A 24,380-nucleotide genomic window follows, 5' to 3' on the forward strand; every position below is an offset into this window, starting at 1 on the left:
CAGGGAATAGGAACTCAAACGTGCCATGTACAAAACAAGTTCTTCCAAGAGAACCACAGCATGGAGAAAGAGGAGGGTGGCAGGGGGTCCAGGGAGGGGAAGCGAGGCCAGGGCGAGGCCGAGGGCACGAGGGTGGGGTGGGGGGCGAGGACAGGTGAGCGTCCAGGAAGGGGCCAAGGCCCCGGAGCCCCGGAGGAAACACAGATCCCGGACGCCGAGCGAGTTCAAACACAAACACGAGGCGGAGGTCCAGCGCGGTCCGCCGAGGCTCGGAGGAGGAGGGAGGAAGAGGAGGAGGAGGAGGAGGAGGAGGAGGAACGATCGAGGCCGAACCCAGCTTCCAGGGCGCCCCCGGATCGTCCCCGGTCCCCTCCCCGGAGCCCCGCGGTGCGCCCCAGCCGGGCCCGGCCCTCCCCGGCGGTGCCCGGAGCTGGGCGCCCACCAATGGGGCTGGGAGGCGGCGGCGGGGCCCGGGCCCTCCCCCGGGAAGGTGTGTCCCAGTTTCCTCACCTGAAACTTCCTCGCCGGGGCCCTCCTCCCGGCCTCCTCCCTCGCTGCCTCCCTCCCTCCTCGGGCGCGCCGGGGCGGCGGGTGGGGCGCGGGGCGGCCGGGCCTGGCTGGGCACCGCGGCGGGCGCCGGGACCTGCAGGGGACGCGCGGGCCCCCCCCCCCCTCCCCGGGGCAGCATGTGACCCGGACCAGGTGCGTCGCCCTCCTCCTCTGCCAGCCCCGGGCGGGCTCCGGGTGGCCTGGCCGAGGTAAGGCAGGGACAGGAAGGAAGAGGAACTGTAGGCCTCCCTAGGGAGCAGCCTAGCCAAGTCCCGGGGCGCAGGCTCCGGAAATGGGGGTGGGGGGGGAGGAAGGTAGGTAAAGGGGTGGGCTGGGCCAGCCAGAGGCCTCGGTTCTGAGTTAGGGGAGGCTGAAGGACCTGGCTGGGGAACTTTGGATGACTAAGCTCTCTTCTCCCAAGTTTTGCTTTGATCTGGGTCTGCGCCCTGGAAATGGGCACCCTGGCCCGTGACGTTCCCGGGACCAATAATCAGGGCTCCTAGACACACGTACGTGTGCGCATCTGTGTACACACCTCTCGGTCCTGTTAACGAAGGCTTCGTAACCTGTAACCCCCGAGCCTTTCTCCCTCTTACCAGCCGCGCTTGCCTGTATACAGGGCGCTTCTTATTCGTAGGACTGTGCCTCTTCGGGAAGGGCACGGGCGCTCTTTGGAGCCAGGGGTTTGGATGGGGACGGGGGCGGGGGGGGGGTCGGGTGGTGCAAGAGCATCCTTTATAACCGCCTCCCAGCCCTCAGGCCCGGGAGTGCTGATCCGAAGACCTCTGGTTTTGAGATCTCAGTCCCCTTTCCTTCCTAGATCTTACACTTCGGGGCAGTCTTGTCCTCTCACTGTCCCTAGAAGTGAACTCTGGCCAGCACTGATGTCAGGTGAAGGTGTGTGCATTGGGGGGGGGACCCCAGGGAGACCAGGGGCAGGTTTTCCTTTCTCCTTTGCTCCTCACTGAACCCCCCCCCCCCCCACTGTGGCCTCTTCCCAGACTTCCTGCTTTATCTACACCTGGAGTCTGACGCTCCTGGCCTGAGCAAAATGGGTATTATTTGTTAACCAGTCTGTGGACCTGAAACTGAAGCCAAGGCCTTTGAAAGGGCTCCTGGGACTGGGGGGGGGGGAAGGGGGACGGGAGTGGGTAGGGGGAGGCAGGATGGGGTGTGAATTCTAAGACTCTGAAGGCTGTGGTATGGGAAGAATGGATGTCAAGGTCAAGAGGAATGTAAAGGAATTCCTCTTTTCAAAAGAATACAGAAATTCCAGCTGTCGCTGAGAGTGTTCCTATATCAGGGCTCCCTAGAGGGTATGGTTGCCCAAAACGGTGGCGTCTGAGGTTGTTGTGGTCTGTTTACGCACCGAGCCTGTGAGATAGACAGCAAGACCTCATTCGTGGTGTCTGGAGTAGTGGTTACTCTGGGGTGGACAGGAGTGGAGTCACTCACGGGATTACAGGAGCGCGTTACTTGGTGGTGGTGTAGACACAAACGGTGTCTTACGGCCTCTGGTGCCCACTGCTCACAGTGTCTGTGAACAGGAAGCAGTCTTCTAGAGTATCTTCAAGGTGGGCTGGCACATGGTCACCTTCTTTCTATGCCAAGACTTACACTTTATCCATATGGATGGCCCCAGGGTGAGAGATGGGCTTATAGGCATAAGCATTGTCATTAACAATTACATTAAGGCCATCTGGTCGATAAAACAATGGACAATGTGATGTTTTCAAAGTTTAAAGAATATGTAACAGATGTTTATTACAGTATTCACTGGGGTGGTTAGACTCTTGCCCAGGGAACACGGGGTCTTAGCAGTAAAGTGGTGGCCCAAAAATAAGGTGGTCCCTTATTTTGGTCTGTTGTATTGGGGACAGTAAAGTCAAACAGTGAATGAGGTTGTGTATCTATATGATGCTTTTCTTTTCCAAATGGAAAAAATGAGACAATATCTTTTTGACTGAGGGCAGGTTAGTATTTTCATAATGTAGGCAGAAGGATAGACAGTGTAGTGTAGATGCAGAAGTCTGATAATCTCAGAACTATTTTAGAGATTTGTGCTTTCAAGTCAGAATGCTTGAAATTGACATTGCTAGAAAATCCAGGAGCCATATTCCTTGATATAAGGCAATGCTTGATATCAGTTCAAAGAATAGGTGGTGTGACTGGGGCTCCGGGTATCTGAAATAATTTTATACGTGGTGACTAGATGTGAACAAGAGCTAAGTTGTGTGCGTGGGGGGGGCTATGTGGGAGATAGTGGGTCATGTTGCACACTGCTAATGAAATGATCTGGAGCTTTGTACCCCAAAAAGCCACCCATAGTGGGGTCATGGGGATATGAAATGCCTGTGTATTGAAGAAGGAAGGCCGGATCTCCTTGAAAGTGAACCCTATCTCTGCCCATGCTCAGATAAATAGTGATTAGTCACCTTTGTGGAGAGGGAGATGAGAATGTGTGTACTCTAACGGAACAGGCAGTGACACAAAATCCCCTTCTGATGCCTTTGCGTGAGTGAGACCACGTTTTCCAGATTTCCTTCAGCTTTCTCACAGTCTAGCTGGGTCGTTCCTGGCTGTGATCAGCTCACTAAGGCAGGTTCTTCCTTTGAGGTGAGTGATGTCTAGACAGGTGACCACTGATACCTCAGTAGGTAAAGACATGTTACAGTGTCGGTGGGTTTGCAGGAGACTGACATGTAGGGTGATCCTCGATCAGACCGGGATGCACCTGGCAAGTGGCATTATGTATGGGCAAAGCCTGGCTATGGCAGAGCTGCATTTCTGTCCCAGGACACATTTTGAGGATGTGATGATGTTGGGGAGCTAAAGGGTCTGAACAACACAAATGTGGGTGAGGGGAGATGATAGGGTTGGTCATGTGGTTTTCCGGGGCAGGTAAGAGCAAGTTTCAGAAAGTGTCTAGTGAGCAAATATGTTATTTAACATGCGGTTGAGCAGAATCAGGTTATGGATTACAGTATCCTTTATAACATTTTATACCTAATGGCTAGACTATGTGGAGCAAATCACACACAGTTAAGTGGAAAAGGACACAAAAGTCTTCGACCTGGGTAGCCTTGTGCTAAACATATCTCTTTGCCTATGCAGATGATATCTGCACCTGTGTGGTGACCAGAAACTGGTCACATACCATCTACAGGGTGGCCTGTTTGGTTATGTCAGATTCTATTGCCTAAAGAGTGCAAGGGTGGTTCACCATGCGTGTGTGCGTGCGTGCGTGTGTGTGTGTGTGTTCAGTGGCTCAGTAGGAGAAGAGACATTCTATTCTGGTGGGTGGGCTTTCACTTTTAAACCTGGAGGTGTAGGGACTGGTCAAGTGTGAGGCCCAAGGGCCCGTAGGGTCTGCTGACTGGTGACCTGCCACGCTCTCACAGTAGACTTAAGTCAAGAGCCATTGGTTCAGGTTTGATCCAAGCAAGGGTCTCCGGGTGTCTTTCTTTAGTTTACTCACCTGTAAACTGAGCACAGTGTTGCGTGTCTCTAAAGGTCTTGATAACTTTGTCAGTATATTTCTCTCCTGCGTTTATTTTGTCTCAGATCAACAACACCTACCATCTCTTTGACCCTTAAAGGTAATGACGATCAGCTTATTGTCTTGTTTAAAGGTTATTGAAACTGAAAGTGTCTTTTTCTTTTTCCCTCTGTTAAAGTTAGGAAAGGGATACTCCCCCCCAAAAAATTAAATAATTTCTACAGTTTTCTTAAAATTATCAGAGTCAAAAAAGCAAAAAAAAAAAAAAAAAAAAAAAAGCAGAAATTGAAATGTACTCTTTTTTTTTTTTGCATGTGTGATGGTGTGTGTGTGTGTATGGTGTATGCACAAGTATGTGCAGATCTAGGCCCCTGAGGCTAGAGGAGACTGCTGGGTCTCCTTTTGCTCAGACAGAATCTCCGTGAATGCCGAGTTGCTGGCAGAGGTGGTGTCCTCACGGAGCTTTGGTCTAGCCAGGACAGCAGCTGTTGGACAAGTACAGTGTGTGCGTGTGCGCACGTGCACGCAGGGCTGAATTCAAGCCAAGGAGCAGCACCTATGAAAGCCACCAGCTGAGAGAGATGGAGAGAAGGGCCAGCGGGGCCAGGTACTGAGGGGAGACGCCATGGCTGGAAAGGAAGGCAGAGGGCAGATCGTGGCCCTGGCTGAGTGTTTGGGTTTTGTCTCTGACAGGGAAGAAGCTACTGAAGAATTTAAAGTGCAGGCATATTCAGGACCACTCAGGTGGTGTGTGGAGATGAGCTGTTTGGAGGCTGGGGTTGATTTTTATGTTTACAAGGGCTGGAGAGATGGCTTAGTGGTTAAGGTACTTCCTTGAGAAGCCTAAGGACCCAATTATTTATTTATTTATTATTATTATTTTTTTTTTCTTTCGAAGTAGGGTTTCACTCTAGTCCAGGCTGACCTGGAATTCACTCTGTAGTCTCAGGGTGGCCTCCAATTCACGGTGATCCTCCTCCCTCTGCCTCCCGAGTGCTGGGATTAAAGGCATGCGCCACCACGCCCAGCTAGGACCCAGTTTTGATTCCCTAGTACCCACATAAGCCAGAGGCACATGGTGGTTCATATGTCTGGAGTTCATTTGCAGTAGCTGGAGGCCCTGGTGTGCCTATTGTCTCGGCCTCCTCTCTCATAATAAATAAATAAACAAACAAATAACAAATAAATATTTAAAAATATTTCTTAAGCACTTACTATGGGCTAAGTTTGTGCTAAATATAGACAGTTAAACAAAAGTGATGCAGTTCCTAATCTCACACAGTCTGCCATCTGTTAGTTATAACAGAGGGTGAATCAAAACATGCTTGTAATAGGAGGTCTCAGCCGAATAGACGTGCATGTATTTATATAATTATAATGCTATAAATGCAAAGGAGAAGTGAAGGAGGGGGATAATTACTTGTTAGAAAGGTCTGCTTTAGCCCAGTTAAGGGATTGAAAACCAAAGGCAACCATCAGGACAAGAATGGAGAATGAATGACATGAAGGCCAGCGTTTCTAACATCAACAGTGTTAGTCACAGCTGTTGTCCAGGGTCAAGTTGTGGGGGATGTTGCCAGAACGGCGCCTTTCGAAGCCGGGCCGAGGCTGGTGGGGTGTGAGGGTGTGAAGACCGCGCGCAGGCAAAACTCCTGGGCACGTGGAAGGCAAGCGAGACGCGGGAGCCTTCGGTACGGAAGCAGTGAGTAAGCGCCACTAGAGAAGAAGAGGCGACCGAGGTGATCCGCGATGCCCAGGGCTCAGGAGACAGGCTGCGGGAGCGGGCCATGGAGGAGAGGGCAGGTGGACGAGGGCAAAGGCGGGTGGCTTTTGGATTGTAGGAAACTAAGGTAATCATCTCTCTGTTGTTTTCTGAATTCTTTGCAAAGTAGGATATGAGGTGTTGTTCTGAGAGGAGGAGAGACAGGCAGGTCACCGCTTTGGAGAGAAGGAGAATGTCACGTCGTTCCCAGCCTGATGTGTTGACTGTAATGTCTAGCTGCCCTTTCCCTTTTGTAACCACTGTCTATAATAGCTGAAAATAAACTCGTTCTCTAGATGTAAGGCTCTGCCCAGACACTGTACAAACAGGAAGATGAGGGAGATCCAGACCCTGGGTGAAGGGGACGAAGCTCTCCTCTGGTGCACATCGGCTCTAAGGGCCTGACCTATTTTACGTCCACGTGAACAGCTTAGGAGGAAGGTCCCAGTCCTGACACTACTTCTCTGGGCTGTTAGCAATAGGGTGTGTCACACACTGGGTCTGGGAATTAAATGAGGCTGAGTCACTCTGAGTGTCCAGGGAGTGAACAGGGAGTAACAGACAATATCGTGGTAGAACTTAGAGGTAATGACCACTGGGAATTACGGGCACTCTGACGATGGGCTTGTCCTCTGACTGCATTGTTTGTGATTGGTTTCCCTCACCAGACTGAAAGCTCTGTGAGGACGCTGTGTTGTCTCATTCACTGCACTGCCGATTGCTTTACGCTTAAAAGAGTTACTAGGTAAACCTCTATTAAATATATTGTTAAAATAAGAAGTTTGTAGAGGTCATTGCTGATTTCATTGATTTCCTTCTGTCTCAAAGAGTGACCCCAGAGAAGCAGAAGAGAAGAACATTAGAACCTTGTCTTGTGCTCTTCCTTAGGATCCAGCCCTGATGGAGGCTGAGGAGCCTCAACAGAGTGTCTCTGCTTCCATTCCTGCCACAGAAGACATTGGAGTCCTCCCTGCTGCCATCATGAGGAGCAGTCAGATCCCTGCATTGGAGCCTGAAGCTCAGGAAGGCCAGGACCCATCCTACAAGTGGACAGATGGACACAGACCCTTGATGACCCAGCCAAAAGAGTCAAGGGACATAAGTGACTATGCGCCTGAGAGTATGCCCTTTTTCTCTAAGGACATCATCCAGGAGGGCCTTGTGGTGGAAGCCTGTGCCACTTCAGGACACCCAGAAGTAAGCGCTCAGAGCCTGGCAGACATACCAGCAAGAACAACAGTGCCTCCAGAGCTCTGGACCTGCACCATGCAGGGTGGATGGCTGGACACGGATCCCATGTCCTGTGGACTAGGCAGTAGAGTGGACGTAGAATTGCAGCCAGAACTTACTTCTTTGGCATTGGGAATTAGCCAAGCATATGAGGAGGAGGAAAGTTCTCCAGACAGCTCTGCTCATAGAGGCTTCTGGCCTCCCAGTGGAAAGCACCTGGCTGAGACCAACCAGTCTGAGAGCCCTGGAAGTGGATCTCTCAGACAGAGGAAACAGCTGCAGTTTAAGGAAGAGCAGGAAAGTCAAGGGCAAGACAGCCTCCTCCAGCCCCTGGAGGCCCAGCGGTGGAAGAAGCAGGAAGAACAGGAAGTGGAATTCCTGGGGGAAGGGACCCGCAGGCATGTTTATTCTGGTGGGCTCCAGGGGGAGCAGGAAGAGATGGTGGAGCGAGCGAATGGCCAGGAGGAAGAACAGCAGCGAAAGCAGGCACAGGTACAAGATGATGAGGTGTTTGGAGGACAGGGAGAAAAAGATGGGCTCGGTGGGGACTTGGAAAGTCTGAATGAAGGTGAGTGGAGTCAAGTGGATAGGGAAAGGCGTGCCCAGGATGAGAGAGACTCAAGAGGCTGGGAACAGGGTAATGTGGAATTAAGGGTTCCCGAAGAGAGTGGGGCGGATTCTCAGTGTGCAGAGAGTCCGAGCTTCGTGGGGAGGTCAGAGCAAGTAAAGCAAGAAGATCACAGTCAAACAGAGAAAGTGGCAGCGGCAAAGGCTCAGGAGGAGGGGGCGGCCTCCACTGAGGTGGAGTCAGAGGACGGGGAAAGGGATGGGCAGGGGTCCGTGGGAGAAGAGCGGAGCTCCGAAGAGAGACACACACATCGTGGTCCTTCCCCAGTGAGTGGAGTAGCCCCCGAGGTCCTCTCTCCATGTGCCTTGTTTCCTGGGGCCCCTTGTCCCGTGATGACTCAGATTCCTGGGTTTCGGAGAGGACCCGACCCCGAGGCTCTGACTTCTACACAGCCCCTCGCTCAGTCTGGCTCCTTTTGTACTGAGGTATTACTTGACGGGAGACTGGCTCCCAGCATCCCGCAAGATGATTCCAAGCTGAGGGGAGGGACAGTGACTCCTCCAAAGACACCAGATCCATCTCCCTTTAGTCCTGCCGGCGTCTTTCCTGCTACAGCTGCCTCTTCACCTGCCAGACCCCCAGTTGCCTTTTCAGGGAGGGAGACCCAAGCAGCCTCTCCCTCAAATGACACCCCACCTCCCCGTGACGTATCTGAAGCTTCCCCTCCCGTCCCTCATGGTGTCCTTCCTGCAGATGCGGCCACGGACCCATGTGGCAGTTCTGACAGGACCCTCTGTCCCATGCACCTAGCCAGCTGCACTGGGGTCACCCAACACCTAAGGAGCAACTCGTTCCCGGGCTCCCACAGGACAGAACAGACTTCGGACTTGGTGGGAATGTCACTCTCTTTATCTCATTCGGAGTTACCTCACGGGCCCTCCACAACTGCCATCTGTGCCTCTGCAATCCCAAGAAGGGACAGGAGAAATGGAAGGGACTTCAGCGTCATTTCAGAATCGCCTCCTGCATTTTCCACTCAGAGGCAGGACTCCAAAGAACTTGTTTTAAATCCAGAGAGGTCCCACAGTCCTCATGGCAGCCATCCATGGGGCTCCCCTAAGAACTCGCCCCTTGCCGTGGGCTCTCCTGAGAATGGCTCCTCCCCACCCAGCGTTTCTATGGATGCGAGACTCCATGAACCTCTGCCCCCACCACCTCCAGAAAAGAGGCATGTCCATCTTCCCACGGTGGAGAGAGATGGTCATCGTCATGTAGCGGCCCTCACGCTGAAGCGGCATAGCCATCCTCCTCCCTTGGCCCTAAGTTCAGGGCTACATGGTCCCCTTAAAGCCCCATTTTCCCAAGCTGAGGACACTCTTTGGGCAAGGCAGCACCGACCTCTGCCGTCCACCCCCGGCAGTCCCCACCGTAGTCAGACCTCTGTCCCCCGCTCCAGACTAAGATATAACAAACCATTACCTCCCACTCCCGATTTGCCCCTGCTCCACCATTCCTCCGTCTCTTCCAGTGTCTCAAGAATGTATAGGCCTCTGCCCCCTATCCCCATCATAGATCCCTCTTCAGAACCACCTCCATTACCTCCAAAGACAAGGGTGAGGAACAGGAGCGCTCAGGGAGGACTTCTGAATTCAGGGGATCAAACCAAACCAAGACCGATTGGCCGAGACTGGATAGCCTCTACTACCCCCTCTGCTGGACGGACGTCCTGGCCTCCCGCCACCACGGGCAGATCCACAGAGTCTTTGGTTCCTACCAGTAGGGGTAAGAGTGAAGTGTCCTCGGGACTAGCTTTCAGCAACATGACAAACTGTCTTGATCCCTCTTCCCCTACCACTCCGTGGACCCCGGAGCTCCAGACGCTCACCAGCAATGAACCAGGGCTCACAGAAGAGACCGAGGCTCCTATGAAAGGACCATCGAGAAGACCAGCCCCTCAGAAGAGAGCCACTGGTACAAGGAGGTCAGCTGTTGACCCAGCAAGGCAGCCAGACAATGCCAGCCACCCCCAACTGGAGAAGGCCTCCAGCTGGCCCCATAGAAGGGACCCAGGGATAACTCCAGAGGGCAGCAGTGGACAGATGGTCCCTGGCGAGGGGACCAGCAAGCACAAGGGGTGGAATCGACAAGGCCTGCGCAGACCTTCCATCTTGCCTGAGAGCTCTTCAGGTGAGCAAAGGCTGAGGACCACAGAGACATCCTTGTCCAGGCAAAGCTTATCCTAGCTCTTACCACCTCATCCCGACTGTTCCCACTACAGCTTACATTGCCCACACAACACAGAAACCCCATGAGCTTCCCTCCTTCCTTCCTCCAGCACCTCTCCATCTTTCACTGGCTATAATGTCCGCCTCTCCACATAGTTACCCGGGGCTCCCTTTATTGCCACACCACCGGGCATCCCTTGGAGAAGGCTCCCTTCCTCATTAGCTCCTGTGCTGCATGCAGGATGGGGACACGTGTTGACCTGGTGTTCTGGAATTGACATCCTGGCATGAGGACCAGGAGTACGTGGATATGGTCTCCAGGAATGCCCTCTGCCACTTTTCCTTCTACATACCTGGATCTCCCATTCCTCATTTAAATTTCCTCACTTCCTCTAAATGCCCCTCTAGAATCTGTTATGCCACCCATTTCTATTTTTAGATTTAAAAAATTCAGCCGTGGGAAGAACATCTGGCCCCTCGGACTCTGTTGTTTTTCGGTGAGTAGCCCTCTCTCCTAACAAACGCCCCTGTACTATCTGCACTTGAGATGTTTTGGTGGCTGGGTGTTCTGGGACCCTAAAGAGGTTCCGTCTCCCTTGACTGGAGGTCCGGAGGCAGGCAGCGAGCCGCCGGGTTTCTGGAAGGAGGAAAGTGCTCCCGCGTCGGAGTCAGCTGCTCTCTTGAGCGCTTCGGCTAAAAATCACGTCCCCTGTAAAAATCCCACAGAACGTCCAAACGAGCTCCGAGTTTTCCTGAAGTGGCCATTGTTTGGCTTGCCTTTCTGAGGTCACAAGTCTTCCCTGAATGCTCAGGCTCTTACCCCCCTGGATTTTGGGGTGATGTGTGTGTTTCGGTGGACAGACCCCGTGATGAGCACAAAGTAGAGGGGACACTGTGCCCTTCTTGGGGGTTCGGTCATAACGTCCCAGCGTGTGTGTGGACAGGGTAGAGGGTTAGAGGCATCCTTGTTTATATTCACCCGGGGTCCTCTGTTTCGTGGACGTCAAGCACCCTAGATCCTGCCTTGCTCCACAGGGAGAAGAAACCAAAGGAGGGCATGGGAGGCTTTTCAAGACGCTGCTCCAAGCTCATCAACTCCTGTGAGTACCTTGAAGCACACCTATAGGATCCACATGGGACGGGGGCTCGGGGCCGACAGCAGGAGAGTGGTGATGTCCCTCAGAAAGGACTTAGAGGTCAGCCGCACCAGGACAGCTGCTGAGTGTGGCCTCTCTCACCTTACCTCTCCTGGATTTTTCTCCCTCCCTGCCCCCACGCACCCTCACCCCTGTAGCGCAGCTGCTGTACCAGGAGTACAGTGACGTCGTCTTGAACAAAGAGATCCAGAGCCAGCAGCGGCTGGACAGCCTTCCTGAGGCGCCCGGACTCGCCTCCCCCCGGCAGCCTCGGAGGACCCTGGTGTCCTCGGACTCTTACCTGCAGCGCCTGTCCATGGCCTCCAGTGGCTCCCTGTGGCAGGAGATCCCCGTGGTGCGCAACAGCACCGTGCTGCTCTCCATGACCCACGAAGACCAGAAACTGCAAGAGGTATCCCGCGGGAGAGGGCAGGGCGCGGCGGGGACGGGGAACCCGCAGGTCGTGAGGCCATAGGCTAACCGTCCCAAGGGCAGGCTGTCCCCACCACTCACGTCCCTCCTGTACAGTGAATGCACAGCGATGGCTGGTTGGCCATGTCCATTCCAAAGAATGAATTGTTCTCTGAATCCAGCAACTCTCCTTACTCCACACTGTCTCATGCCACGATGCCATCCTGCGCTTGTCGCTGGCATGGGCTCACGCAGAGGAGGCGCCCCTCGGAATCTGTTGGGAGGAGGAGGAAATTACCTTTATCACTGCTGCTTCAGGCTAGATTAGAATTTCCACCCTGCCCCCAGTGTTTCAGCTACACTGAGGGGTTCCCCTTCAAACAACACATCTTGAGCCCCTTAAGGAGAATGACTGGCGGCTGACCTGAGACCCATTGACCCCACTGAGGCTTTCGACTATCTCTTCTTGGTCGCCACTCTGAATAGAAAGACTGTAGTAGCAGCTGTTTGTTGAGTTCTAAGCTATTGCCATTAAGTTTCCCCCAGAGAGCTTCTACTTTCAGATCTGTCTGAAACATGAAATGGGAGCCTTTTAAAAACAATATTTATTTATTTGTAGGCACAGAGAGACAGACAGACAGAGAATGGGTGCACCAGGGCTTCCTGCCACTGTAAATGAATTCCAGATGTGTGTGCCACTGTGTGCATCTGGCTGTATGTGGTTACTGGGGAATTGAACCCAGGCTGTTAGGCTTTGCAAGCAGGTGCCTTAATTGCTGAGCCATCTCTCCAGCCTGAAATCGGATCTTTCTTCCCGGAAGGAAAACAAGGCACAGTGGGATAGAATGTTGTTTAAGTAATTAGGTTCTGTGGTAAGTGGTCTGTAGGTAAATCCTACTTTAATATTTGCTGCTTATCTTTAGCCTTATTGCTTGATCTTTCTAAGCCACTGTTTTCTCGTTTTTAAAACTGAGATTCAAAGAATTGAACAACAAATATAAATGATGTCATTAGACAGATCCGTCAAAAACAGTGGCTATTTTAATTTTAGATGACATAGACCTGGCTTTGCCCTTTGTGAGCTGTGTAGCCTTACACAAGCTATATAATTTAACCAGATTTGTCAATAAGCTGAGGGTAGTGCCGTGTGGCGTCAGTGAAGGAACACATGCTTAGCTTCACAGTGTCTGGTGCAGACATGGGTAAAGACTACCGTCATATTCCTCTCTTTTCAGAGTCACAGGGAAGTGACACTTTGGCCTTGAGGACTTAAGGGGAAATAATACTTTTACCATTCTTTTTTTTTTTTTTAATTTGAGAGCGACAGACACAGAGAGAAAGACAGATAGAGGGAGAGAGAGAGAATGGGCGCGCCAGGGCTTCCAGCCACTGCAAACGAACTCCAGATGCGTGCACCCCCTTGTGCATCTGGCTAATGTGGGACCTGGGGAACCGAGCCTCGACCCGGGGTCCTTAGGCTTCATAGGCAAGCGCTTAACCGCCAGGCCATCTCTCCAGCCCAACCATTCTTTTTTTGTTTGTTTGTTTTTGAGGTTGGGTTTCTCTGGCCCAGGCTGACTTGGAATTCACCATGTAGTCTCATGGTGTAGTCTCGAACTCATGGCCATCCTCCTACCTCTGCCTCCTGAGTGCTAAAATTAAAGGTGTGCACCACCATGCCCAGCAACTTTAACCATTTCAGATGGAGACAAACAACAGTTCTTAGGCTCTGCATATCTATATCTTGAATGCCCTTGTCTTCACACCTCTTGTAAAACGTGTGTTTCAGCAGACGTGTCCTATAGGTGGGTATTGTGGTGTGCACCATTAATCCCAGTCCTTCAGAGGCTGAGGCAGGAGGATCGGTGCAAGTTTGGAGCCAGCCTAGAACTAGATTCAGTTCCGGATCAGCCTGGGCTAGAGTGAGAACAAACAACCAAAAATAAAAAGAAGGGAGAGATAGAAAAAGGGAGGGAAGGAGGGAGGGAGGAGAAAGGGAGGAAAATATGTCCTATACTTACCAATCGAATAAAGGAAGAAGCCGGGTGTGGTGGCACATGCCTTTAATTCCAGCGCTTTAATCCCAGCAGAGGTAGGAGGATTGCAGTGAGTTTGAGGCCACCCTGAGACTACATCGTTAATTCCAGGTCAGCCTGGACCAGAGTGAGACCCTACCTCAAAAAAACAAAAAAAATTAATAATAATAATAATAATAATAATAATAATAATAATAATAAATCCCAGCATTTGGGAGGCCAAGGTGGGAGGATCGCTGTGAGTTAGAGGCTACACTGAGACTGTAGTGAACTCCAGGTTAGCCTGGGCTACAGTGAGACCCTACCTCAAAAAATCAAAAAACCAAAAAACAAAACAAACAAACAAAAAACAATTCTATTCAAGTAATTACATAATTAGAATACCTACAGTCCCTCTGCATTTTTTCACTGTTTTAAGTCCATACTATTTCATATTGTTTACGTAACCCACCAGACTTCATTTCATTTGTTCTCCCCAGCTTCACCTCATGGTTCTGGTTTTTTTTTTTTAAATATTTTTATTTATTAATTTGGGGGGGGTGACAGAGAAAGAGAGAAAATGGGCATGCCAGGGCATCCAGCCACTGCAGATGAACTTCAGATGCATGCACCACCATGTTCATCTGGCTTACATGCATGGGTCCTGTGGAATCGAACTTGAGTCCCTTGACTTTACAGGCAAATGCCTTAATGGCTAAGCCATCTATCTCTCCAGCCCAGTCCTATGTTTATTTAGATTCCTATTCTAGAAGTAAATTTTATTGTGTGGATTTAAGTATATATCCCATTGTTATGGGGTGCATGTAGATAGTAAAGTTGTTACTGTAGTGTGGCAGATGACTATATTTGTCATACCACATCATTGTGTGTGTGTTTTTAGGCTTCTTGAAAGCATATTTTTCATTTTTGGAGGCTCATGTATTTTGTTCGGCCCCTAAATTGAACCTTATCAAATTCCCCTCTGCCAGCTCAAATCAAATTGGGTTTTGTTGTAAGTTATGAAATTATCCTTGTACATTGTTTGATGGCTGGCATAAGCAAGCAAGCCGGTAGAGGTATTTATTAAGCTTCCGTTTTTCCAAACTTCTAGGCAAAATTTGAGCTGATTGTGTCAGAGGCCTCCTACCTGCGCAGTCTGAACGTAGCCGTGGATCATTTCCAACACTCAGCCCAACTCCGGGCCACCCTGTCCAACCAGGATCACCAGTGGCTCTTCTCCCGTTTACAGGATGTGCGGGACGTCAGCGCCACGTGAGATCTTCCTTCCCCCAGACGCCACCCTCCCTCCTCAGTGCTCGGGTGGCCTTTGAGGCTTCTGCTGCATTTGTCGCTCCTTCCGTAGTCTCTGGATGAAATTGAACCTCTGCTCCTTCCGTAGTTGCCGTATGGACAGAGTGTTCATAGAGGGAAGGGCATGAGGGTCCTTGGGTCGATTCCTGCCCCTTGTGGGTTGAGGTTTTGGACATACTATGTTCATGCATGGGAGATGAGATGTGTTAATCACTGACAGATCAGGAAACTGGAACTGGATAAAAGGACAAGGCATTGAGTAGGATCTGGGGGCTAGGTCAGGAACAGACTAGCAGTAGTCTTAGGGACACGGCACTGAGGAATCAGAACTTAATCAGTCACGGGAACACGAGTCACAAAGCCTGAATGAGGCAGGGGTGAGCCAACTGAGCTGAGGCCCAGCGTCCCATGAGACTTGCTTACCTACTGTGCAGGTTCCTCTCGGACCTAGAAGAGAACTTCGAGAACAACATTTTCTCCTTCCAAGTGTGTGATGTGGTCTTGAGCCATGCCCCAGACTTCCGCCGGGTCTACCTGCCTTACGTCACTAATCAGACCTATCAGGAACGCACCTTCCAGAGCTTAATGTGAGACTGATCCCTTTTCATTCCCCTTGTAGGCCCTGCAGTGGCCTTGAGCCAGTCCCAACCCTGAGTGCTGTCCCATGGGTCCTTGTTGTTAGGACCACTGTAGGAGCTTAGGTCTCAGCCCACCGTCCCTCAGCAATCACATCTGGACCCCTGGACACTGGCTCTTCGCCGTTCTGTCCTAGCCTCAGATGTCCCACTGAGCTTCCACCCCCCATGCTTTCACTGAACCCCTTGGTACCGCCAGTACCCGTCCTCACCCGAGGCTCGCTGCTAACACAGGAACAGCAACAGCGGTTTCGGAGAGGTCCTGGAGAAGCTGGAGAGTGACCCCGCCTGCCAGCGCCTTTCCCTCAAGTCCTTCCTGATCCTGCCCTTCCAGCGCATCACCCGGCTCAAGCTGCTGCTCCAGGTACGGTGGCTTGTTTCTCTGGTCTTCAGCTCTTACCTCAGAGGCACGGTCTTGAGGAACCTCGAGGCGAAGCGCCATCCGTTCTCCTGTGATGTTTCCACATTTCGTCGAGGATGGGAAGGGCCTCCCGGCTGCCCGCGCCCTTCTTTCTCAGAAGCATCTGCTACTGAAACTACGTCCCTGGGCCTCTCCCTCAGCAGCCTCTCCGGTCGTCTCGGCCTGTTTGTCCATGCCTTCCTCCCACATGGCTTTTGCCCACTGTTTCTTCCACAGAACATTCTGAAGAGAACACAGCCTGGATCCGCAGAGGAAGCAGAGGCCACGAAGGCACATCATGCCCTGGAGCAGGTAGGCAGCCATCATGTCTGATGTTGATGCCGTAATATCTCTTCCCCTCTCAGACCCACGACTCCAGAGAGTGAGGGAGATGGGGCCCTGTGAACCGGAGTGCCCTCACTGCCTCCTCTGAACTTCTTCCATTCAAAGCACGTACCACGTCTGGGCCAATGCTCCCAGTGCCGCAGGCCTTCATCCAGGAGCCCTTCGCCTCTGGCTACACTGAGCATCCTGCTACATGACTTTAATAATGCTTTCACGAAATTCCAGCTAGATGGGAAAGGCAGCGGCTGCCGCCCCTGTTTCCAGACAGCTTGCAGGGGACTTAAAGGTTCAGACTTGTAACCCAGTGTTCTTCCCCTTCCCTCACCCGGCTCTAACCCTTAGCTGATCCGAGACTGCAATAACAACGTCCAGAGGATGCGGCGGACGGAGGAGCTGATCTACCTGAGCCAGAAGATAGAGTTTGAGTGCAAAGTGAGCGGGTCCCTGGCACACCCACCGACTCTCTTTAGCATGTCCCGCTGGTGTGCACTAGCAACATGCTTTTGCTCACGCTGTCCCCAGCCCATCCCATGCTCTCACCTTTCCTTCTCTCTCCTTTTTGGGATATGCAGATGCTCAGTCCATTCTCCAAGGCATGTTAAGTGAAGGCACCATTGTGTGACCTTTGGCATCAAAGTGGAGGGTGCACATCTGTCTATCTATCTATATCTATATATGAATCTGTGTGTGTGTGTTCATCAGGAAACTCTGTAAGGATAGTGAGAAAGAAACAGGGGTTGCCCGAGGAAAAGGAAGGGGGAGGAGGAGGAGTAGCATTCAGAAAGTGGAGTGAAGGCATGATGAGTGGGAATTTCTCAGCCTTTATAAGAGTGGTTGTTGGGGGGTGCTTGAAACATTCATTATTGCATCAGATCATCTTCTCCAACCCAAGCAACATAGCAGAAGTCTCACAACATCTCATTGAAACACAAATCTACAATTCAGGTTCCACACTGGAATTCCAAGTGGAAAGTGATAGTATCTTTATTTCCCTAAAAGAGGAGGAAAGTCTCTTCTCTGAGTTTTAACTTTAGTCCAGAATTCTCTTTACCCAGACTCAAGTTCCAAGTAGACACCACTTTGTTCTTGTCCGCACACTCATGGGATTTTGACTGTTCTTCTCTTGTCTGATTGAAATCAAGGAAGGGAGAGATGTCACAGCTGCCCCTAGTCCCTTGACCTCAGTGACATGCCCTAGTCTCGCCCTCCTCTCCCGGCAGTGTCCCTTCACGTGTGCTCACTGAGCTCTCACAGACTTCTGCTGCCCTGATTTCTGGATCTTCTAGGTTCTCACATGGTCCCACTCCTGGTTGGGCCATAATCACCCTTCACTGCCTGAACGTGTAATCATGGGATCCACATACCAGGGCACATTGCAGTTAGGAGGGAGAACTGTAAGGGATGATTGGCAAGCTGGGCAGGACAAGGGAACCCCGTGCTCATTCTGTCTGTGACCGTCCGTCTCCCTCCTCACGCCTTGTAGATCTTCCCCCTCATCTCGCAGTCTCGCTGGCTGGTGAAGAGCGGGGAGCTGACGGCGCTCGAGTTCAGCGTCTCCCCAGGGCTGCGAAGGAAACTGAACACACGTCCAGTCCACCTGCACCTCTTCAATGACTGTCTCCTGCTGTCCCGGCCCAAAGAGTCAGTGGCTGGCATGGGAGGCCAGGGAACAGGAGGGGCATGAGATAAGCAAAAGGGACAGTGTACAAATGCACCTCAGAGGGTCTTGCTTCTAGAGGATTCCTTCTCAGTGGTATGACCCAGAGCCTGGGCCATAGCATAGAGAACAGAAAAGAAGGTGGGGGAGGGGAGAATAAAAAGCAGTCCTGCCACATTGTGTCATGAAACCATACAGCAGGCCCAGTACTGTGTTATAGACGTGAGTAAATTAGCATTTCATATGCCCAGATAAGTTGAGCTGTGGCATCTTTGGACTGTGCTCAACCTACTAGCCAGTACAGATACTTGGCGACTTTCAGATCTCAGCTCTCTGGTTGTTAGAACCTTAGGAAAATTATATTCTTTCTGTTTCTTGAAGTCCTTAAATGGTGAGGTATCTATTGCACTCCCTCAGCGGCTTGCCAAACCAGCAGCAAGTCCCTGGAGAACACCAGACTTCCATATCAGGAGCACATCAGGACCCTCCCTGGTTCTTTCGGGGAACTTGCAGGCTATGGGAGCTAAGGGCAGTGAGCTTGAATCCGAGAGCAGGAGAGGAGATGCACTGTGGAACCTGGAGGGTCAGGTTGAAATGGCCTGTGTCTTGCAGGGGCAGCCGGTTCCTGGTGTTTGACCATGCTCCCTTCTCCTCCATCCGAGGGGAGAAGTGTGAGATGAAGCTGCATGGCCCACACAAGAACGTCTTCCGCCTCTTCCTGCGGCACAACGCGCAGGGCGCCCAAGCGGAGTTCCTCTTCCGCACCGAGACTCAGTGAGTTGAGGCTGGGCGACCTGTTATCCCAGATAATGGCCTCAGCCCTGCGTAGCTCCTCAGAGGACAGACCCCCAGAGCTAATAACTAGCTTGCAGGGGGATCCAGGGTGGGAGTAGGTGGGAAGCTGCTTCCAAGCCTCAGCCCCTGTTTGGTAACTTCTCGTAAAAACACAAAGCCTTCGGCTGGAGAGATGGTTTAGGGGTTAAGATGCTTGCCTGCAAAGCCTAAGGATCAGAGTTCGATTCCCCAGCACCCACGTAAGCCAGATGCACAAGGTGGTACATGTGTCATGTGTCTGGAGTACATTTGCAATGGCTGGAGGCCCTGTGTGCCCGTTCTCTCTATCTACCTCTTCTTCCCTCTTTGTCTCTCCTAAATTAAAAAAAAAAAAAGTCTGAGAGATGAGCTTGTCTACAGTGTGGCAAACATTCACTTCCTGTACCTGTGAATGATAGAGTAAGGCAATGTGCTTGACCTCCTGTGCAAGCCAGAGACCCTTTAATGCCTAAAGCTTATGGGCACATAAATGCATAAGAACACCGTGTATGCCTCCTGCCTTTCTTCCTCTCAGCTCCCGGCTCCCTTCTCTGTTGAGCACAAATCCATACTTTGCCTATCTTTTCAATAATAACAACAAAATATTAACTTCACTTGTGCATACATTTTTGAGAGCAAAAACAATAGCTTTAAAAATCTGGTATACAATACAGTCAGGAGCGTCTACAAAATGGTAGTATTATTGCTATTAGAGAAGATAAAAGACAGGTCTTTAAAAAATTAAACGTATTTAGTGGTGTGAGGCTCTGCATGAGACCCTCTTCAGTTCAGTCCTTTGAAAAATGCTGTTGAGGGTGGGAATGATCACATCTACCTTCACTTCTGAAGTGGAGAAGGATGTATATGGCCTTTTGGATTTTACATGAGACGCATCATCAATTGCAGATGCATGCTTTTTTCTAGTGCTTTGGGTAGCATCTTCCCAGGAAAGTGAAGGTGTTCATCTCAGGCACCATTACAAGCAGAAGAGCCTACAACAGCCTGATGATCACAAAACTCGGCTAAGGGGACTTTGCCTACCAACAGTCCCTGGTCTGATTGTCATCACATAATCATTTTCATTGTAGGTAGTTGATGGAAGACCAGGTGGGGAAGTGTAAGAGTCATGCAAAGCAACAGAGGGAATCTAAACATTTTTCTCAGTATAATTTCCAAAGTGAAAAGTCTGCATATGTAAGATTGACATGTTACTTTTTGCCTCCCTTTGGAAATTAAGAAGAAACTGTTAGAAGCCCAGAAAGAGAAGGGAAAGAAACAAGACACCTTAACATATAGTTTAAGATTGTTCCATATTTCCAACTAAATAGGGCCCCGTTGCCTTTTAGAAGTAACAGAAGCAAGTAAGCCCTCCCTGTGGTCATTTGCCTTTCCCATCACTAGCCCTCATCTGCATCCCCCAACCCCACCACTGAAGCCAAGACCCTCCTTTGCTTCCTCAGAAGTGAAAAGCTTCGCTGGATCTCAGCCTTGGCCATGCCGAGAGAGGAACTGGACCTGCTAGAGTGTTATGGTGCGTAAGGCTCTAACAGGGAGAAAATGGAAGTGTCTGGGGTCTCGTTCGGATGCTGGGTTTACGATGCTGGGTGACAACTGTACGAGGCTTCTGTGTGTTGCTGACCTGCAGAATTTCAGGGTGAAAGGCTGGCCCTGGAACTCATAAACACTCGCCACCCATTTGCTTAAAACTGTACACCACAGTGGCAGTGTCCTTCCCCATGCATTCGCCCTTCAGGCGAATGCTAGCGCCTTCTTAGCTATTTGTCCCCTTAGATCTTGTCTGCTATGGTTCTGAGTGCAGTCTGCCCACTTGAAGGTGTTGGGCAAACAGAGGAAGACAATATGGCTGCAGTGGTGTTGCAGCAACAGATTTATCCTGACCACAGGCCGCTTATCCAGAGCCCATTGCCATAGCCAGAGGCGCACTCCCATTATCAGTCTGTGAACATTCTTGCCGAGATATACTTTCTGCATCTCATATCAGCCCACAGCTGCCCTCCAGCAAGAATTCCCCAGAAACTCATTTGGAGGAACGCTGGGCCCTTGGTGGCTGAAGGAGACAAGTGAGTGAACGCCTGGAGCCTTGCAGTTGCTTGAACAAGCCACAGCCGCGCTCCGTTCACTGGCATGTGCTCCATGGCTTAGTGTCAGTTCCCCCAGTGGGCAAAGGGTAGTGACTCCTTCATCTTCCTCCTTCATGCCAGGCCTGTGGATGGCAGACAGGGGTGAACATTGCTAGCAAACAGGCGCACTCTTACTGACACACCATGGCGTTTGTTTCCTGCAAGAGCCAGTGCAGAATGATAGAGAAGGAGCGAGAACCTCATGAGTGCTAATGGGACAAGACTACTCTGGACTTTGTTATCTTGAGCTTAGGATCTCAGGAAATCTTGCCTGGTTAAAAAAAAAAAAAAAACCACAGAGAAATGTAGAATTTCTTCATGAGCTATCTTGATCAACCTTGATCAGTTCCAGATGAGAAAACAGGCCAGAGGGGATCATGAGTACAAAGGTCACCCAGGAATTCCACTGGTAGAGTGGTAGAGTTCTTTTGGGTTCCACATCTGGTACTGTGAAAAAAAAAAAAAAAATGAAGATTCACAGACCCAGATGTTATAACTGCGTAGTAAAGCTGTGAACTGACTTTCTTGGAAAATGCTGTGCCAAAGATCCTGCAGACCTACTGATTTGAATTCTATGGTGATGGAGAGATGTAATGCCACAGATCAAGGCTTACAGAGATCTCAGCTACCTTTGGTCCTCTTCCTAGCCATTTATTAGCAACCTTTATATGTGACCTAACATCCTTGTGACTATTAGCTAAAACTTTTGGAATGTATTCTTAAACTTGGCAGACCATTAGCTTCCAGCAGCCATGAAGCCAAGAATGCTGGGATAACATTTGAAACCTATAGGAGAGATTCCCCCACACACACACCTGCCTCCCTGAGGATCCCACCTCACATCCACATTGATGAATGGCTTTCTTTTGTCCTGTGACTTTAATTGGGCAACCCGAATCCATTCTTCCAGATCACAGTAACTCATATATGGCTCAGAACATGCTGTGTCTTCCTCCCTTTGCAACAAGACCTGTGTTTCACATGAGTAGAAATACATGCATTTAATAATTGGATAAGAGATGCATGGTTCCTTACCAGTTTTAAGGACTTCTAATGCACTGAAGGGTCAGAATATGTTTCAGAGGGAAGATGGCTCTTCAGATGACCCTCAGGCATTTGAGGCCCTCACGTCATAAGGTATTTCCTTGTCCTCTTCCCCAGAGAAGTAGAAGGATATTTTTTTTTTCTTTTAATCAGACTCCTATTGGTATTTCTTTTTCTTTATCAACCCATGTGGTCCCTGGCAGAAGATAAAGATTTTCCCAATTGCATCTTCTTTGGTCTTCAAGTCCACACTTAGTCACTACCTCTTGTTCTGCCACGCTCCCCTTGCAATTCCTCATCCCTCGTCTGCTAACCTCTCTTCGCTCTTCTCTTCCCAAGACTCCCCACAAGTGCAGTGCCTCCGGGCCTACAAGCCCCGGGAGAACGACGAGCTGGCGCTGGAGAAGGCGGACGTGGTGATGGTGACTCAGCAGAGCAGTGACGGTAAGAGGGACTTCTGCCTGGGCAGCAGGCTGGGCCTCGGAGGCGGGACACGGGGACGCGCGATGCCGTAACGAAGTACCACAAGCTGGGTGGCTTATAACGACGGAAATACATTGTGTCACCGTTCCGAAGAACAGAAGTCCAAAACCAAGGTGCTAGGGAGGTGGTTCAGTGGTTAAGGGCACTTGCTTGCAACATCTGCCAGCCAGAGTTCAATTCCTCAATACCCACACAGAGCCAGAGGTCCTAAGTGGTGTAGGCTCTGGAGTTTGTCTGCAGCAGCAAGAGGCCTGGTGTGCCCAGCCTTTTTTTGTTTGTTTCTTTGGTTTGGTTTTTGTTTTTTGGGGGAAGAGTCTCTCTGTAGTCCAGGTTGATCTGGAATTCACTGTGTAGTCTCAGGGTGGCCTTGAACTCATGGTGATCCTCCTACTTATGCCTCCTGAGTGCTAGGATTAAAAGCATGTGCTACCACACCTGACTTCTTTTTTTTTTATTTAATATTTTTATTTATTTATTTGCAAGCAGAAAGACACACACTCACAAACACACACACACACACACACAGCAAAAGACAGAGGGGAGGAGAGAATGAGTTAGGTGTAGGGTGTCTATCCACTGCAAATGAACTCCAGATGCATGTGCCACTTTGTGCATTGGCTTTACTTGGGAACTGGGGAATCACACCTAAGTCTTTAGGCTTTGCAGGCAAGTGCTTTAACCACTGAGCCATGTCTTAAAGCCCCCTTTCTCTCTGGCTGCAAGTAAATGAGTTATAATTTTTTTGTTTGTTTTTTATTTTGAGGTAGGGTCTCACTCTGGTCCAGGCTGACCTGGAATTCAGTGTGGAGTCTCAGGGTGGCCTCGTACTCTTGTCAGTCCCCCTACCTCTGCCTCCCAAGTGCTGGGATTAAAGGTGTGCGCCACCATGCCTGGTGAGTGCAAATATCTTTAAGAAAAACATACAAATCAAGGCATTGGCAGGACCATGGTCGTCCTTGTGAAGTCTCCTGGGAGGATGGTGTCTTACCTTGCCCAGTTCTGGCTGATGACAACATAACTCCAATCTCCAAAGCCCGTATCTGGTAGCCCTCTGCCTGTGCCTCCTTCCCTTTTTCTGTAAAGCGTTCGGTTTTAGTGGATTAATGGCCAACTAATTCCTGAATAGACTCCGTTTAACTTCATTGATCACATCTGCAACAACCTCAACCCCAAGTTAAGTCACATTTTGAGGTTCTAGGGCTGAAGTGAACAGCACATCTGATGACAACATTCAAATCATAACCTTGAAGAAGGCTCAGCAATGAATGAGCAGCTGTACATTTCAGCTGTGTTTAGTTTCCTACAAGGTTATTATTCTGTGGGGGTGAGGTGGGGGGATGGAGAATGGGGTAGGGGGGCTCCAGTTCATTCAACCTCAGGATGCAGAATAGTGTTCAGCAGGGTGGGGGAGGGGCCCAGGGGACGTGGCATCAGTCTTCCCTATGTAATTCTTTCCACCTCCCCTGTGTCCGCAGGATGGCTGGAGGGCGTCAGACTCTCAGATGGGGAGCAAGGCTGGTTCCCCGTGCAACAAGTAGAGTTCATTTCAAACCCTGACGTCCGGGTGCGGAACCTCAAGGAAGCCCATCGCGTCAAGACTGCCAGACTTCAGCTGGTGGACCAGCAAGCCTAGCTCTTCTCTGTGAGGAGTCTTCTGAGCTAAGAACAAGCAGCTATCTCCTGGAGATGGCTTAGCCCCGTAGCTTGATTCGGAGGCCTTCTGTGGACCAAGAACTCGGCCGTCTGAGAGCTCACGGACTAAGCCCTAGGACTCCTTTGTGTTCTGTGCTTGGTAGCGGGAATCTTAAAGGGCTTCACACTGGATTCCGGGGCCCATTCTCGGAGCAGGGACTGCAGAGCCTGCGCCCGGGAAAGGTGGTTCCGCTGCCGCAGCACACTGAGTGTCCTTTGCTGTCAGAACGCCGATTCAGAGCTGGCCAAGCATTAGCAGATCCTCTGTCCACAGGAGGGGGCGTTGGAGGGTAAAAGCACATCAGATGGGCAGGTGAACCTGGGATCTCGAGGGTGCCTTCCAGTCCTAGAGACTCTCCAGTTACTGGCATGAGCTCAGGGCACATGTGTCTGAGGCGTATGTCTTGGTGACAGTGTGAGGGCGATACTCTCTCACTCTAATAAACTTGGCACTTTTGCAGGTA

The 24,380-nt window shown here is 50.8% G+C and overlaps 1 protein-coding gene across 3 annotated transcripts; it reads left to right on the forward strand.

The window, feature by feature from the left end:
• Positions 1–634: 634 nt before the first annotated feature.
• On the forward strand, positions 635–24,380 carry Arhgef5 (Rho guanine nucleotide exchange factor 5). Of its 3 annotated transcripts, none has more exons than XM_045160403.1 (15): positions 635–702; positions 6,699–9,795; positions 10,273–10,330; positions 10,869–10,933; positions 11,128–11,381; positions 14,507–14,667; positions 15,141–15,293; positions 15,576–15,705; positions 15,979–16,053; positions 16,429–16,518; positions 17,570–17,727; positions 18,356–18,517; positions 20,017–20,087; positions 22,081–22,185; positions 23,700–24,380. In XM_045160403.1, the coding sequence occupies exons 2-15, from the start codon at positions 6,711–6,713 to the stop codon at positions 23,855–23,857; spliced, it is 4,725 nt and encodes a 1,574-aa protein (XP_045016338.1). In that variant the 5' UTR covers positions 635–702; positions 6,699–6,710; the 3' UTR covers positions 23,858–24,380. The 3 variants fall into 3 exon arrangements, with proteins under 3 accessions (XP_045016338.1, XP_045016336.1, XP_045016337.1); XM_045160401.1 differs by having other exon boundaries at positions 695–758; XM_045160402.1 differs by lacking the exon at positions 635–702 and adding an exon at positions 6,479–6,555.

The sequence above is a fragment of the Jaculus jaculus genome, chromosome 10 (assembly GCF_020740685.1).
Source record: "Jaculus jaculus isolate mJacJac1 chromosome 10, mJacJac1.mat.Y.cur, whole genome shotgun sequence".
Taxonomy (NCBI): Eukaryota; Metazoa; Chordata; class Mammalia; order Rodentia; family Dipodidae; genus Jaculus; species Jaculus jaculus.